Source organism: Sinohyriopsis cumingii, chromosome 5 (genome assembly GCF_028554795.1).
Source record: "Sinohyriopsis cumingii isolate HCF-2022 chromosome 5, ASM2855479v2, whole genome shotgun sequence".
In the NCBI taxonomy this organism is placed as follows: Eukaryota; Metazoa; Mollusca; class Bivalvia; order Unionida; family Unionidae; genus Sinohyriopsis; species Sinohyriopsis cumingii.
The window spans coordinates 46,192,793-46,209,450 of record NC_142965.1 but is presented as its reverse complement, the minus strand read 5'-3'; the positions used below and the strand labels follow the sequence as shown (position 1 = coordinate 46,209,450).

The window sequence follows — 16,658 nt, the reverse complement described above, 5'->3', positions numbered from 1 at the left end:
TCATTGAATTAAAACAGAAATATCACAGTGTGATTACATTTTATTTTGACGAAATGTATTCTTGTGTATTATTTGTCCTGGCATTCTATGTACAAATTGTTGTTAAACATGAATCATAATGATCTATTTGGAATGGTCTCGTCTACAGCGTCAGTTTTTAAATGTTAAAGCGGCATGATTTAAATCTCTTAGAGAAAAATATCAACATAAATTCCTTAGCTGATAAGGTACGTGAGAGAGAGAGAGAGAGAGAGAGAGAGAGAGAGAGAGACGGGGGGGGGGGGGGGGAGGTTCTCTTGAACTTTTATTTCAGTATTCAACATTTTACACAGAACTATAGATGCAAGAATGTCACTTGCACATATTTACAAATGCCAGTCTGATCATACTCGTATATAAATAGATTAGGTATAAGCGACAGGGGCATTGAACAAAATATATTTTTATTGGGAATTACTTACATATATATGTATTTTGTTACTTTCTTATTCGTTTTTCTCTGGATATATACGATGGATTGAAATTTATCTTCCACCACTTTGAAATGATGTTATAAATATACGAAGTATGTGTGAGCATTAATTTTAAAAAAAATATCACCTAAGTAGTCATGACTAACTTTTATATGTATAATCTAATACACGTGTGTGTGTGTGTGTGTGTGTGTGAGCGAGAACGCCAACTTTTAGAAAGAGAATTTTTTAATTTTTTGTAGGTTCATGGGAATGTACATAGCAAGTAAATTAATTTTATTTAATGATTGATTCATTTCTTTATCGATTAAATCATGATAATTGATATAGTTTTAATGACAAGAACAACCGTAACAAAATTGCTTTAAAAATAATATTGAAGTTCTGTAATACTTCATCAGTTCAATTTTCGAACCTAAACATATCTTATATCCTAATACCATTTTCAGAGTTTAAAAAGCGTACGTAGAACTGCCTATGCCATCTGTAAATTGTAACAGATAGCTGCTGCACCATTTGCAAATAGTTGAAAATTGCATTTTCTTGTACCTTCTACTTAATGCGGACACAGCGGTAAGCACGTATGGTATACGTTTTCTTTACAGTATTGTGAATCAGGCATCTTATTTTCTTATACAGAAATGTTATTGTTTTTATTTTAATAATTATCATCATTGTTTAATTTGTCAACATGAAAACAAATGTCATCCACCCATTCCTAACTCGGTCCAATGAATAACGGAGAACTCGCCCCATGCCATGGAGAACTCGCCCTGGGAGAACTCGCCCCATGGAGAACTCGCCCTGGGAGAACTCATTCCAGGTGTCAGAGGAGAAGTCGCCCCATGGTGGTCGGAGAAGTCGCCCCACTTCGCCTGAAGAAGTCGCCCAATGATGATGTATAGTAATTCTGAGATGTCGCAAAATGGTTAAGGCTTTATTTATTGTTGTTTTTCTTCAACTTAATAACTTATTAAATGTATAAAATTTGCAATTTTTCAACTTTTCCATTTGATCAACTCCGCTTCTGTACTTAACGAAAAATAAGTGTTATCTGTCCCTTTTGCTCTGCTCTTCAAATCATTAGATGCATTTTATTTGGAAAAATAGAGGATGTAAACATCGTGTGATGCAAGCAGTTTTATATATGAAAGGGTTCCAACCTAATAACCCCTGAGATGACTTTATTTTATGAGTTTTGGGTAATATGTAGAACTGAGGTGTACATATGTTAAGAGGGAAAGTATAAATTCCTCATATACGGAATTATTTTTAGCGATCTCATTAATGCATGTTGAAATTTTTTAATTAATTTCTATTGATGGGTCTTTGATAATATGTTTGTAGTATTTTTAATCATTTAATTGACGTTCATCTTCTTTAACATAATCATCTTGATTCATAATAATAATAGTGTTTGACTTATCATCCTTTTTAATCACTATACTGTTGTCATTCTTTAGATTATATTAAGACTTAATTTCATCCTTAGAAATATTACTATGATATTGCTTTTTATGATTACCAGTTAATATCTCTTTTGTGATTGCATATATATATACAAATCTAAATATGAATCATGTAATAGATGATTTAATTCTGTTATAAAAAGATTGTCTGGGTGACAAGTTTTGGGGTGACTTCTCCAACCACTCTGGGGCGAGTTCTCCAGATACGATGGATCGAGTTCTCCCAGGGCGAGTTCTCCATGGGGTGAGTTCTCCGCATACCGGTCCTATTACTGACATTACCTTTAAACCATCTATCACTCACTCACACACACACACACACACACACACACACACATGCATGCATGCGCGTGCACACACACACATTTTAGATTATGTACAATAATATAGTGGGAAAGTGATTATCATTTTCCTTGTGATATTAACACAATATCAGATCTTCATTTAAAAATTAAAAATGGGAAAGGTCAAATTTTAAAATTGCGTTCTAGCAAGACACTACTACAGCTAAGTTTGATTTGACACGTTGGTTACACCACAGGGGCTCATATTGTTGTTTACAGTTGACCTTTCATACGTGTACTATATAATAACTATTATATAGTACATGTATGACAGATCAATTGTAAATAACTATTATATAGTGCATGTATGACAGGTCAATTGTAAACAATGATACGAGCCCCTGTGCGGATGGTAAGTAAAATCCCTCTTCTTTGCACTTGTACCATTAAATCCTTCAGAACACTCACATTTTCTATATTAATCCCTGTTCAAACAGAACACCTATATATCCATTGACAGTTCACCCTTTTTTCAAACTGTTGACACATGCATAGAAGGCAGCATCAACCCATGGCAAGAGTCTAGCGAGAACTATATCAGTAGGAATATATCAGTATTCATGTATAATAAAGCTATTAAGTCTTGACTCTAGACTTTTGTCAATGCATCATCTTAATTGTCAGACCACATATAAGCAGGGACTTCGGAGGGGAGGGATGCCCCCCCCCCCCCTCGAATTTGCATGTGCTGTAAAATTGCTGTAGCCTATATACAAAAATTAACAAACCCATCAAGTTCCCCCCTCAAAAAAAAATTGAAATGACATCCCTGCATATAAGCTGTGTATCTTAGATGACCCAATAGCGTATGCAATAATGTGCATATTTCTTTTTAAATATCTGTTTTGAGAAATACATATACATGTATTGCCATTCCTTCCAGACATTATGGATGAAGAACTAAGACAGTTTCTTTGCAACAGGGGCATCAGTGAAGAAACTGTGAAGAAAATGGGAGAGGATAAGGTTTGTCATTTTATATATCCTATCATACATGATGGAGAAGAAAAATAATATGAAGAATTCATAGCAGCAACACATTTGAATCAGAGATTCTACAAATGTACCCTATTGTTATGCACAAAATTTTGCAGATTGTGTATATGTTTGTAGATGTCACAAAATACACACAGTTGTATTTGCAAGGTGCTATGTGTTCACATAGATTTTCACCAGGGTATGCAAATTTAGTGAGGTTGGTACAAATCATTTTCTTTATTTTCTTTATGCCACACTGATAACAGCAAGAGCATGTTAATTTTGTCATGTCCATTTGAATATCCGACTGTGCATCAGAATATCTGTCTACAGTTCTGTCTTTCATCCTGAGGAGTTTGTCAGTAAGATTGTCCAAAAACCAAAACATAGTTTGATAATTTGTATCCATATGTAGATGAGCTCTTTAGATTTTCAGGCTGTCACTCTTTGTTTTGTTCTGTCATCACTACTTGCAATGGTGGCATCTTCGTTTGTCCAGTCTGTTCATGCTTTCATTTGTCTTCTGAAGAAGCTAAAATTTTAGCAAGGTTGTGTGAAAATCTTAGGCTATATCAAATTAAATCCAGCTAGCATATTTAATGATGTGATAAGGTTGTGGGACTGTTACCAATATGTGAATTATTTTCTCTTCTTTTTTGCAAAACTTTCAACTTTTAAGGAATTACAATTTTTTGCATTGTCAAAAACTTCATGAGGAAGATTAAGCAAAGGTCAAGCAAAGCCATTTGCGATCGGCAAACTTATTTTGGTTGGGTTATTTGTAATTGACTTATATGTAGATGATTGGATTATTTTGTCGGCTATTACTGGATTTTGCAATGTATGTCCCAGTGTTTTTCAGAATATGTCATTAAATTAGACCTGTCTGTCCTTCCATCTTTGCATTGACCCCTATTTTCATCTGTTCATCAGTCCCAGTTTCTAATTTAAATGCACTACTGGAAAAAATATGTATATATGTATTTAACAAAGATCATAATGATAACATTCAGCAAGCTCAGGGTTTGCCCACATGGATAAATGTTGGATTATCATTCAGTTTAATACAGTACATTTAATATTTCATGGAGCTAAACTGAAGGAGACAGTAAGAGACACATTTTTGGGCTAAAGATGAAAGTTTTATCAAGTGTCAGTGATCTTAAGTACTTAGAAAAAGACAGTAATAAACTTGCAGCTGATGGTGGTAGGTGTCTTTTTCACCTTTATTGTAATTCGATTATACTTCAAAATGTATCCTTTCTGTTTTTAATTGCTTGAGACAATTGACTTTCTTTCAAAAATCTTTTACAATGAAGAGTAAACGCTCTCGTATGTGCAGCAACATCTTTTCTTTTTATGGATTGTCTTGGAACAATCCAAACATGCAGCACACTGAGAACATTTTCAGCTAATAAAGAGGTTAGATGTTAAGGTAGCAGGTATGAAATGTTTACACATAAACAGCTGTTGTTGTCAACACAAAGTTGTCTGACTTGAAGCAAAAGTTTGCATGGAAGACAGAACAAGCACAAATAGGCTGTAGGTAAATACTGTGGAAAGGGCCTATATATGTAAGTTGGTACAAGTGAGGTTATCTTCTGTTTCCACATGTTGGTTATACTAACTTGTGAGTTTCTGGAAGTGAAGCTAATTTGCATTACCTCAGATTATATTTATATTATAATTGTATTTATGAGTTTTGAGAAGTTATGCTGTCTTGCATTTCCATACATAGGTTATTTTTAGACTTGTGATTAGTTATGTTATCTTGCATTTCCATTCATTGGTTACATTTATGAAGTTTGAGGAGTGAGGTTGTATTATGTTTACATACCTAAGTTATATTTTGGGTTTTGAGAAGCTAGGTTAGTGTTAGACTTTACACTCCAAAGAATATATACAATGTACCAATATATTCCAGAACAAAACCAATATAGAACAGTTTTAATGATTTTGGATTTTTTAAATTTATTTTCTTTATTGTGTATTCTTTTCAAAGGTTTGTAGTTGGCTATATCTTCTGTTTCTGTTCAGCATTTATCATGTTTTGGGGCATAAATTTACCATGGGGATTAGGGATGAATGGGAATATGGACCTTACTGAGGTTCAGAGTCAAAATATCAAATTCAAATGGTTGATAAGTTTGGTCCCATATTATCAAAGCCAAACAGATCTATATGAAAATCAGAACAATATAGTAAACAATTTAAGAAGCCCATATTCATCGAAAATGGTATTCATCTTTACACACTTGCTACTTATTTTAAAGACATAGTTTGCAAACTCAGTTTTATTATGTCTTCCTCTTTCAATGCTTAAGCTGTGCTTAGAACATTGAAAATAATGCAAGCATATCTTCTGAAAATGAAAGGGACTTTTGATTTGAAACAGTTTTCAATTTCCAGTAATGACTTGTCCTGTTTATAATATCTATCCATGCATAGCCATGCCATGAGAAAATAAGTCATTGTTAACCTTATTGACTCCTGTGATTTTGCTGACATCATTCAAATTCTTTAACATAATGTAACTTTGGAAAGGATATCTACTTGTATACATATTTATAATTTTAGTCCAGTACTTTACATATTTGAACATATAAAGTATACTCAGTGGGTGTTGACTACATTCACCAACACTGACATTATTCACAGAGATATCTTTTACAAAATCTTTCAAACTCATATATACTGTTCATTTTCATATACTACTTTAAGCTGGAAATATCTTAATGAAATGTGTTAGATGAATCCTTCAGTGGATAAATGTACAAATCTAATGTCTAGTCAGAAGATAAGTCCTTATTACAAGTGTTTCAAAGTTTTTGTGTTTTGGTTCTAAATTGAGAAATCAGCTGTTGTAAAGTATTGATATCAACATATAAAGTATATTTTACACTACTGTTATGATGCACACTGTGTTTATTAAAATTGATTCATTTTGTATTATGGGATGGAGGACTTCTTTCTTTTCTTGTTGAAGTAAATACAATATTCAAAGCACCATTTTACAAGTAATTTATACATGTGTAGTTATTGTAAAAATAGTCTGTATGTAAATGTTCCATTTTCTGGTGTGAATAAAATGATAACTTGGGTTCTTGGACTGGAACTTGTACACTTAAATTTGATTATGTTACATTATTTTAAATTCATAAATTTTAAAATATATTAAGGAATTATAGGGACTAACTTGCAGTGTAATTTTAATCAGAAGTAATTATTACCCTTGTGAAATGTTAGTTCTTTAATGTAATCATGTTTAATTTCTTATCTTTGCTATATGTCACTATGATGTATATTTAGTTTAATTTGTGTACTTGACCTTTGCCCTTGATTGAGGGTAGAGTAGGTTTTGCTTACCTGATTATCGTCTTATTTGTTTACACGATTTTTACTTAAAATTGAATTTAAGGCCTAATCTTTTTTTACAAACTTAGAATATTCTGGAAGAGAACTTGTGAGCTTCATCCAGGTCATTTTATTGTGTCTTAGGTCAAGTGAAATTATATAAGATTGTGGTAAACTAAATTATTCATTCCTGTTTTAAGTTCCCATTGTGGAATCATTACATTTTGTGTTCAGTATAATTTCGAAGAATCATTTATTTAAATTATTCATTGGAATTACAATGTGTTCGATGAATATGGGCTAAAACACTATATTGTGATTATTGTAAATTCTGTTACAACTCTGGTCTTAATTTAAGGAACAGAAAAGAGTGAGAAAAAAAAAACATTTTTTGTGAAATTAAACAAATAGTTTATTTCCATTAAATACAAAGTAAAAGTTTAAAAAGAACTTAGTTTTGTGAATTAAGTCCCAAATAGTCTTGACATTTTTAACATAACTCCAAAAGTATTGAGTATTCCAAAAAAATTCCAGTGGTGTTCTGAATGAATTCATTTTTAAAGTGCTGATATGCCAGTATCGAATGTGCTGATGTGCCAACAGTTCTGATGTATCATAACAATCTAATCAAAATTGTCCTTGAATGAATTGACAGTAATTCCAAACCAATGATTTAGTCCAAAAATCAAAGAGCACGTTGTAATTTCAGTGAATAATTTAAATGAATAAATCCTCTCAAATTAAAAACTGAACACAACAATAGGACTGATTCCATTTTGGATGTTATGGTATGAATAAGTAATTTTGAAGAAAACAACATCATTAGCAAAAGCTATGACATGATAAACTTCACAACAAATTCATAAATGACTTGCTTCTAGAACATTCTTCATTTCTATTTAAACTATTTAAAAAATAGACCTTAAACTCAATGTATGCAACAATGTTAACCTCCAATTAATAATGATCTTAATGTATAATCTAAAATCATAGATAAATATTAGGTGCATACTATGTGGTATCCAGAATATCAAGACACCAAAACTCAATCCCTGACCAAGGTCAATCACACAAATGATATACATAGCATGTAATCTTGGAGAAATGTTAGCACACAGTACAAATTAAATATACATAACAATTCATTGAAATCCGTTCTGGATTATATCATTAAGACTTAGTTCATAAACCTATTCAGCACTTTTGGTACATCAGCATTTCCAGTATTGGATTTCATTCAGAACACTATATACTTTTGGACTTGTGTTAGAACTTTTAGAATTATTTGATATTTAATTCACAATACTATCAGTTCCTCTTGAATTTACACTTAGTAACTTGTTGAAATAGATTTATCTGTTGGTAACTTAGAGAAATAAATTTATTTCTTGATTTTTATTTGTTGCTTCTTTCCGTTAGTTTAAAACCATAGAGTTGTATCTTCACTTACAGATCTTTTGTTTTTCAGCTTGACAGGTACGTTATTGAGGTTGCAGATGACACAACACTGACCAAATATCTGCCCCATATAGGTGACAGGGTTGCTGTTAAAGAATTTTGCAAATCTATGACAGCATCCAAAGGAGACTTGTTTGCTAAAGAAACGAGAAAAAACCAAATACTCAACTCCTTGAGGAAAAAACTGCTATTCAGGAGAGCAATCCATACTTCAGAAGGGTCAGATTCAGATGGGGAAAGTTCATTAATCACTAAAGTCAGGAGAGGTATTTTAACTGGTAATAAAAATGCACAAAAAGGAAGCAGGAAGATAGAAATAGGATGGTTGCATTTTGATACCAGTACCCAGATGTACCGACAGGTACGAAAGAAACGTGGGGGAAGCACCCGTAGAGTAGATATATGTAAAGAGTCCACTATTAAAGAAGTTGAAGAGGTGGCAAAGTCCTTATTTTTCCCTAACGGAACTTCCCCCAATGGATCGATAGAGGACTTTGATTTGAAATCAGAGATTTTTCTGAGGAAAAGACAGAATGCAAAGAAACTGTCGGCGAGATGTATGACAGGACAGGGATGAATATACTTAGGTATTATCTTTGCATCAAAGCAAAAGAATCCTCCACCACAATATAAAAGCATCAAAGGGATGAGGCAAATACCTACTCTGGCTGAACCTGTAGATAAACCACACACAGAGTTTGACAAAACACAAGGACTCAGAATGCAAGAAAAGAATGAGACTGAACTCTTGACAAATATTCAAGATGATCATTTTGGCCATTCTGTATCTTGTTTTCTAGATGATTCAGAAACTGAGATTTTCTTTAAGAATACCGGTTCACCAAATGTTGCTCGTGATATCGATGATGCTCTGCCATATATTCCTCCACTCATTCCTGCTGAACCCTTACAAATAGACATTCACAGAGGTGCCTTTGCTTTTCAAGAACTGTGTAATTACTTTAAAGATCCCAGTATTTTAAATAGACATCTTATCATCACCCGCATTTTGGCAAATGGAGAGAAAGAAAGAGCAGAAGATACAGGGGGTGTTTTGAGGGATTTGTTTACTGAATTTTGGACAGAGTTTTACTGTAAGTGCACCGTTGGCAGAGATATGAAGGTTCCAAGTCTGCGGCATGATTTTGGAATGGAAGAATGGAAGGCAATTGGGCGTTTAATTGCATATGGATGGCAAAATGTTGGATACTGGCCAATAAAACTTGCAAAGACATTTATGAAGCACTGTCTCTTTCCAGATACTGATGTTACCAATAATCAGCTTTTAGAGGATTTTTATCAGTTTATCTCACTGCCAGATAGAGATGTTTTAGAAAAGGGATTTGCTGACTTCTCTTCAGTTGGTCTTGAAGACTTGTTGGATGCTCTGGATGCCCATGAATGCCGGACTAAGGTCAGTGGGGAAAATTTTAAGACTGTCCTTTTGGAAATAGCACATAAGGAGATGATTCAAATGCCTATGTATGTATGTGACTGCTGGCGAGACATCCTGAAAGGACTCTGCATCAGCACTGATAATCTCAATGATGTATACTTGACCCTGATTCCGAGTAACAGAAAAGTTGTACAGATGCTTCAGATTCCAGAATCTCTGAATGCCCAGACTAATGAAGTTTCAAAATATCTGAAGAGATATGTCAGAGAACTTGATTTGAAAGCTTTGTGTCTTTTCCTTCGCTTCTGCACAGGATCTGACCTCATTACAGTGCCCAGAATAGCTGTAGAATTTGTCAATATGGCTGGCTTATCAAGAAGGCCAATAGGGCATACTTGCGGTTGTGTCCTTCAAATTGGTGATTATTATGATACTTTTATGGAATTTAGATCTGAATTTGACAGTGTTCTAGAAAGCAACATCTGGATCATGGACATAATTTAAGTTTTGTCACAATCAATGATCAGAATATTCCGTTTGTCATTCTGACTAGTCTTATCACACTAGGAGTGGGTTTCATTTGTCATTCTGACCAGTCTTATCACACTAGGAGTGGGTTTCATTTGTCATTCTGACTAGTCTTATCACACTAGAAGTGGGTTTCATTTGTCATTCTGACCAGTCTTATCACACTAGGAGTGGGTTTCATTTGTCATTCTGACCAGTCTTATCACACTAGGAGTGGGTTTCATAGCCTTTGCCCCCATCGGGTGGTGTTATGGAAGCTACTTTCTACACACATGTATAATAATAGATGGACATTGTTTGTAAAGATTTTGCATTCAGTTCTGACAACATTTTTCAATATTGTTTATGGAGTCATGTAACTTGAAGAGTGTAAGAGTGGATCCATCTTGACAAGCACTACACACACCTTTCAAAATTAGGACACTGTGTGTCACACATAACATTTCACAGATTTTGGTCAAAGTTATTCTTGGAAGTTTATTTCTAAAGTTCGCTAATGTTAGAATCATGCGACAATATGATAGTATGCATTTCTGATAATACCAAACCCAAACTACTAAAGAAGACCAATGTGTCCTTTATTTCACATGTAACTTGCATCGTTTAAGAATTTTGCATTTAAAGTCAACTCGTGACCACATAGCTTTTTATCTTATGTATTCATACTGTCACTCTTTAAAAATGAAACATTTTGAGATGATGCATCTTGATGAGTATTACACAGTCATAACATAAGGTAGGTCACTGCAATCCATATTGAATGCTTCACAGACTTTGGTTCAGTTTTCCCATTTAACTGGTTTAAATTGAAGTTTTTATGTCAAGCTCATTATCGTGTTGGGTTGGGTTTTTTTTCTCATGCTACATACATAGTGTTCTATCCAAATTCAATACATTTGATGACTGGATTACGAGATAGCTAACTCGTAATTACGAGATAGTAAGTCGTAATTACGAGATAGAAAGTTGTAATTACGAGATAGTAAGTCGTAATTACGAGATAGCTAACTCGTAATTACGAGATAGTAAGTCGTAATTACGAGATAGTATGTCGTAATTACGAGATAGCTAACTCGTAATTACGAGATAGTAAGTCGTAATTACGAGATAGTAAGTCGTAATTACGAGATAAAAAATTGATTTCAACGTGGCACTAACCGGCTTCCGTACAATAGACGTGTGGTGTGGTTTTAAGGTTTTGTTCTTTTTTAAATTAAGAATATTGACTACATGTGCTTCTATTTTAAGTAACTAGAGTATTGCTTGATTTAAGAAAGTGCGTATTTTGAATACGTGGTAACCTTACTGAACTAGGATGCAATTTGTGACTTAGATTTTAACGTAGCTTTTCACAATTTTTCAGTGAAATGTGGCAGTTGTTAGTGAAGTATACAACTGGGGCATCATGACGCAGACATGTACTATGATGTCCAACCCAGTCACATTATCCTGACACCAGGCCGACCAGTCCTAACACTAACCTCTTAATGCTGAGCGCTAAGCGAGGCAGCTGTTGGTACCATTTTTGTAAGTCTTTGGTAGGACTCGGCCAGGGATCGAACCAACGACCTCCCGCATCCGAGGCGGACTCTCTAACCACTTGGCCACCGGAGCGGTAGAGCTAGGATGCAAACTGGGTGTGCGCAGTGTTGTTTCTCGATAGGAAGATGTTTACATATTACATCAAACATAATTGTTTCGACTACAGAACCATTTACTGCTTTCAACGGCCAGGTATACGTTTCTTCAAATAAATGCTTAATAAGTTAATAGAATACCTCCGCGTTGCAAAATATACACTCTTCTGTGATCATTCAGACTTAAAATGGAAAAAGACATAATTATAGATTTACTTAAAACTAATTTAACAGCAGAAAGAGAGGAAAATTTAAAAAGGAAATTAAGCAAAATATTAGAAGATGGAAAAAAGGAAAAGAAATTAAAGCCGGAAAATTTACACAAGTATATAAAAAAGCAGAAGGCTTATATAAAAGAGAAGAGTTAAGGAGAAGGGGGGAACTTTAGATAATCTAAAGATAGGGGAGAATGGAAAAATTTCAGACAAAAAGGAAATTCTAAATTATATAAAGGAGTAATATAGCATATTATATCAATCTCAATTAATAAAAGATAATGTGATAGATGATTATTTAAAGGAAATATAATGCGAAATGATATGATCAGAACGTAAAGACTTATGTGATGGTTTCATCTCGACAAATGAAATGACAAATATCATTAAACATTTAGCAACAAGGAAATCGCCAGGTAGAGATGGACTCACCTCAGAATTCTATATTAAATTCTGTGGTGAGTTGTCGCCTGTACTAGAATGGTTGTTAAATAATATATTATTAAAAAATGATAAGATAACCAGCAGTATGAGGGAGGGAATAATTACCTTAATATACAAAGGAAAAGGGGATAGGAGTAGTGAATAGGGCCACCTTAGCCTCAATGGGAATTAGCATTACAGACCCCCCACCCCCGGGCCACTTTAGCCTCAAGGGAAATTTAACATGGAGAAAAATCGTGGGCCACTTTAGCCTCAAGGGGAATTGAACATGGGAAATAGTCTTGGGCTACTCTAGCCTCAAGGGGAATTGAAAATGGGAAAAAGTCTTGGGCCACTCTAGCCTCAAGGGGAATTGAACATGGGGGAATAAAGTGTGGGTCTATCTAGGGACAAGGGGAATTGAACATGGGATTTTTTTTATTTTTTTTTTAAATTTTATTTTAAAAGAAGGGTAGGCAATGGAAAGTCATTCTCTTTTCGAGAAATATGGGTGGTCCTGAAAAGGGCCTTTGGGTTTATGTTAATGTATCCATTAACATAAAGGGCATCTGCGGCATCTTCTTGTCCTCAAGCTGCGTCTTACTCGAGGGCCATAAATCAGTGTCCTCTTGAGGCAACCTTGTCTTTCTACGTACACTCTTCGTATCCACAGACTGGTGTCTGACTTGTCGACAACGGTCCACTTGGACCGGACATACATGAGCATGTCCGTCCTAAACATCATGGAAGACACAAGGGTGGATGATTCGACTGTGGTCCACATCTTGAAGCGACGAGAACAGGTGAATCAATGCAGTGAACTGCGCTTATTTATAGGTAGAGGAAGGATTGATACGGATTGAGTTCATTCACCAATCCGAACACGCGTTACAAAATTCAGTCAGCCCGCATCCAATCCGAAGAGAGCAGTCTGTGACGTCACGTGGTCTATATAGATTCGCTAGCGCTTGTGTGCAGTCAATCTATGCGACAGTGATTCAACATGACGGAAACTCAGAAAACGATCCATTGGAGTGCACCAGCAGGGGAGACTGCCCAAGGGAACCCGGACTTACTTTCAGAAGAGGTGAATTGGGATTTTGTGGATTTTCTTACCTCGCAAGAATTTGTTCCGGAACCTTCATTACCTTCTTCATTACCGCAAGTGGAGAATTTTAGACAGAGACAGAAAGAAGAATTGGAGAAATTTATACAACGACAAAAGGAAGCGGAACAAGCTTTTCTCCTACAGCAGCAGCAAGAAGAAGAGATAAGAAAAAAACAACAGCAACAACAGCAAGAAGAAGTAGCAGCAAAGAAACAAGAGGGTGAAAATCAAACGGTCACGTTACTGTTGGACATTTTAGCGGAGTTAAGAAGTCTGAAACAAATGTATCAGACTTCTTTATTACGAGCGAAGAGAATACGACCTTCCCGAGCTAAACACGTCAACCCTGTGACTAAGCCTACCGTACCACCCTTAGTGATTTCAACCCAGTCATCATCATCAACAGTACGCAGTCCAGAAGTAGGCCTTGGCCGTGGCAAAGGCTTAAGGCAGTTAAAGCTGATTGCTTGAACTCACCCCTGCACCAAAAAAGGCCCTTTTCAGGGCCACCCACATTTCTCGAAAAGAGATAGCCTTTCAATTTGCCAATAACTCAAAAAAACCAACCCATTTTACCCCCTATAGTACGTGTCTGTGTATGAGTGTGTGAGTGTACATTCTTATTTTAAAATCAAAACTCAAAGACACTTACCTTATATAATTAATTTATTCTTTTATCCATTGTTACAATCCAATTCACAATTCACAACACAACACTTTAATAAAAAGTTCATTGACTTCTTCTTTCTCCTTTTTTAGTCTCTCTGTTTTTTTTGAATTTCTTCACCGCCTTTTCCTCTTCTTTCTCCTCATTTTCTTCCCTTCTTTTCTTCTCCTGTTTCTTTGCCTCTTGTAAATAGAATTGTCTTCTTTCTTCCTCTTCTTCCTCTGAAGAATCCCTCTCTTCCTCTGAAGAATCCCTCTCTTCTTCTGAAGAATTCCTCTTTTCTTCTGACTCCTCTTGTTTCTTTTATGGGCAATCTGGAGACCAATGTCCTTTTTCTTGACAATAATAACAGGTATCTTGACTTTTGTCTTTTTTAGCCCCTGTTTTTTTTTCTTTTTTGACGGTCTGGACACTCTGAAGACCAATGCCCTTTCTTCTGACAGATATAGCAAGTATCTTGACTTTTATCTCGAAAGGAAGGAGAGTAGTCCGTGGGTTGGTCTGAAGAGAATTTTCTAATCACCCCTCGCAAAGCTCTGACGAAACGTTCGATTTGGCTAGTCTCTTCCATCGTTGTGCTCGGTTTGAGAGTGAAATGAATAGTGAAAGGACAAGACACACACCCTTTTATATACGCCGGTCTGCCATGACCATAAATTAGTCTATGGTGTTTAAACGTGAGTCATTTGACGTTTTGCACTCAAGATGAAACGATCCTATTCATTCGAGAAAAAAGAAGAAGAAAGTAAGAGGCAGAAACGTGATCTATCGCCTCGTACCAGGGCTGAAATCTTGGCACAAATTCATGCCAGTGATTTTGAAGAGGACATGAGTGAACCAGAATCCGAACCCTCTAAGCCAAGTTCACCACCCTTAGTCAACCCTGAAAAGTACTATTCCATTCGAGAGACGGAAAAGCGCTCCTCTAGAAAATTTACAACCATGGCTTACACCTACACGGTGAAGTTTAAAGATTTCAAGGCCGACGTACCCTTGGAGAAAGCAGAAGGGTTTATCACCGAGATGTGGGATTCTTTGCTCAACTCACTCAAGCGACAATGTCAACCCAAAGAAGACGATCGCTTGAGACTTTCCATACAACACGACGGTTTGAAATCCCCTGTTTGGATCGAGTTTAGCACCCCTGCAGAATTGACCGCTTCCAAAGTCATGGACAAGATTCAACACGTACAACAATCCAATGACCAGTTTGACATCACCGATGGAAAAGCCAAACTGGACATGACCCACGTCTCTCCTCCTCAAGGGACTGGACGCAAAAAGATGTTATTGGTGGACGACCTTCGCAGCACCAAAAAGAGTCTCGTCCAAATTAACAACCCTCAAGACCAGATGTGTTTAGCCCGTGCCATCGTGGTGGGACGAACCTATGCCAACAAGAACGATACGGTAGAATGGAAAAGAGCCTGGAAAACTATTCGACAATCGGACCGAGCCAAACAACGAAACGAAGCAGAACTCCTGTTACAACAAGCTGGCCTGTCCAAAGACACACCCTGTGGCATTCCTGAAATGCAAAAATTGCAAGATGTCCTATCTCCACGCTACACCTTGAAAGTGCACCCTCAAGAAATGCGCGGGCCTCTGTTGTTTCGAGGCCAAGATTTTAAGGACGGAAAATACATTCATGTTTATTATCACGATGACCATTTCGATACCATTACCACTATCACTGGATTCCTGGGATACAGATATTACTGTGAGAAATGTGACCGTGGTTATAATAATCGAGAGCAACACAAACATTGTGGAATGAAATGCCCAGGATGTTTGGCCTCTCCACCCTGTCTGAGCGAAGGACCAGTGCCTTGTTCAACTTGTCTGCGCACGTTTGTCAGCCCTACCTGTTACCAACAACATTTGAAGACGCAAGGTTCACAGAAGAAATGTGCTTGTCAGCTCCTGAGATTGTGCCCTACGTGTGGACAAGGCATATGTACCAATACTGCCAAGGCACACGTATGTCGAGGAAAGAAAAAATGTCACATTTGTCACCACATCGTGGACTTGGAACACCAATGCTACGTGCAAAAATACCAACCTCCACCAGAGAAAGAGGACGGTCACAAGAAGAAAGGCAATTTCATCTTTTTCGATTTCGAATGCATGCAAGAGACCGGCATTCACATTCCTAATTTCTGCGTGGCTCATCGAGCGTGCGAGAAGTGCATTCAAGAACCTATCTTCAGTCATTGCCCTCACTGCAGCAAAATTCCTGGAGGTCGTGAAAAAATCTTTCGGGGACCGAACACGTTAGCCGATTTTGCCCAATGGGTCTTAGACCCCATCGACAAGACGTGGAGCCAAGAGGACATCGAACGTTACGGAGATTGTCATCGTCATGCCACGGTGATGGCTCACAATTTCTCCGGATACGATGGACAGTTTCTTTTGAGATACTATACGGAACAAGGCACCGAGCGTCCTAAAGTGACTTTGAACGGAGCCAAAATCATTTTCATGCAAGTGGGACAAGTACAGTTTAAAGATTCGATGAGTTACTTGGCCATGCCTTTGAGCCGAATGCCTAAAACGTTTGGAATGACAGAAATGGCTAAAGGGTACTTTCCACACTTTTTCAATACGG

At 36.2% G+C, this 16,658-nt stretch overlaps 2 protein-coding genes across 2 annotated transcripts; both read left to right on the top strand.

The window, feature by feature from the left end:
• Nucleotides 1-1,047: 1,047 nt before the first annotated feature.
• LOC149799073 (uncharacterized) lies at nucleotides 1,048-8,653 on the top strand. Its single transcript, XM_089958044.1, has 4 exons — nucleotides 1,048-1,401; nucleotides 2,086-2,186; nucleotides 3,170-3,252; nucleotides 8,087-8,653. Exons 3-4 carry the CDS (start codon nucleotides 3,175-3,177, stop codon nucleotides 8,651-8,653), a joined length of 645 nt encoding a protein of 214 aa, XP_089814170.1. The 5' UTR covers nucleotides 1,048-1,401; nucleotides 2,086-2,186; nucleotides 3,170-3,174.
• A 69-nt stretch (nucleotides 8,654-8,722) lies between these two features.
• LOC149799072 (uncharacterized) lies at nucleotides 8,723-14,120 on the top strand. The gene is made up of 2 exons (XM_089958043.1): nucleotides 8,723-9,890; nucleotides 11,364-14,120. Exons 1-2 carry the CDS (start codon nucleotides 8,723-8,725, stop codon nucleotides 11,381-11,383), a joined length of 1,188 nt encoding a protein of 395 aa, XP_089814169.1. The 3' UTR covers nucleotides 11,384-14,120.
• The last annotated feature ends 2,538 nt before the right edge of the window (nucleotides 14,121-16,658 follow it).

Excerpts from the sequence above, each read along its gene's own strand:
- LOC149799073 (XM_089958044.1), top strand. The coding sequence starts at position 3,175 with ATGGATGAAGAACTAAGACAGTTTCTTTGCAACAGGGGCATCAGTGAA. Across the intron at positions 3,253-8,086 it reads AGAAAATGGGAGAGGATAAG|CTTGACAGGTACGTTATTGA; the intron begins GTTTGTCATTTT and ends TTTGTTTTTCAG.
- LOC149799072 (XM_089958043.1), top strand. The coding sequence starts at position 8,723 with ATGAGGCAAATACCTACTCTGGCTGAACCTGTAGATAAACCACACACA. Across the intron at positions 9,891-11,363 it reads CGGTTGTGTCCTTCAAATTG|TGAAATGTGGCAGTTGTTAG; the intron begins GTGATTATTATG and ends ACAATTTTTCAG.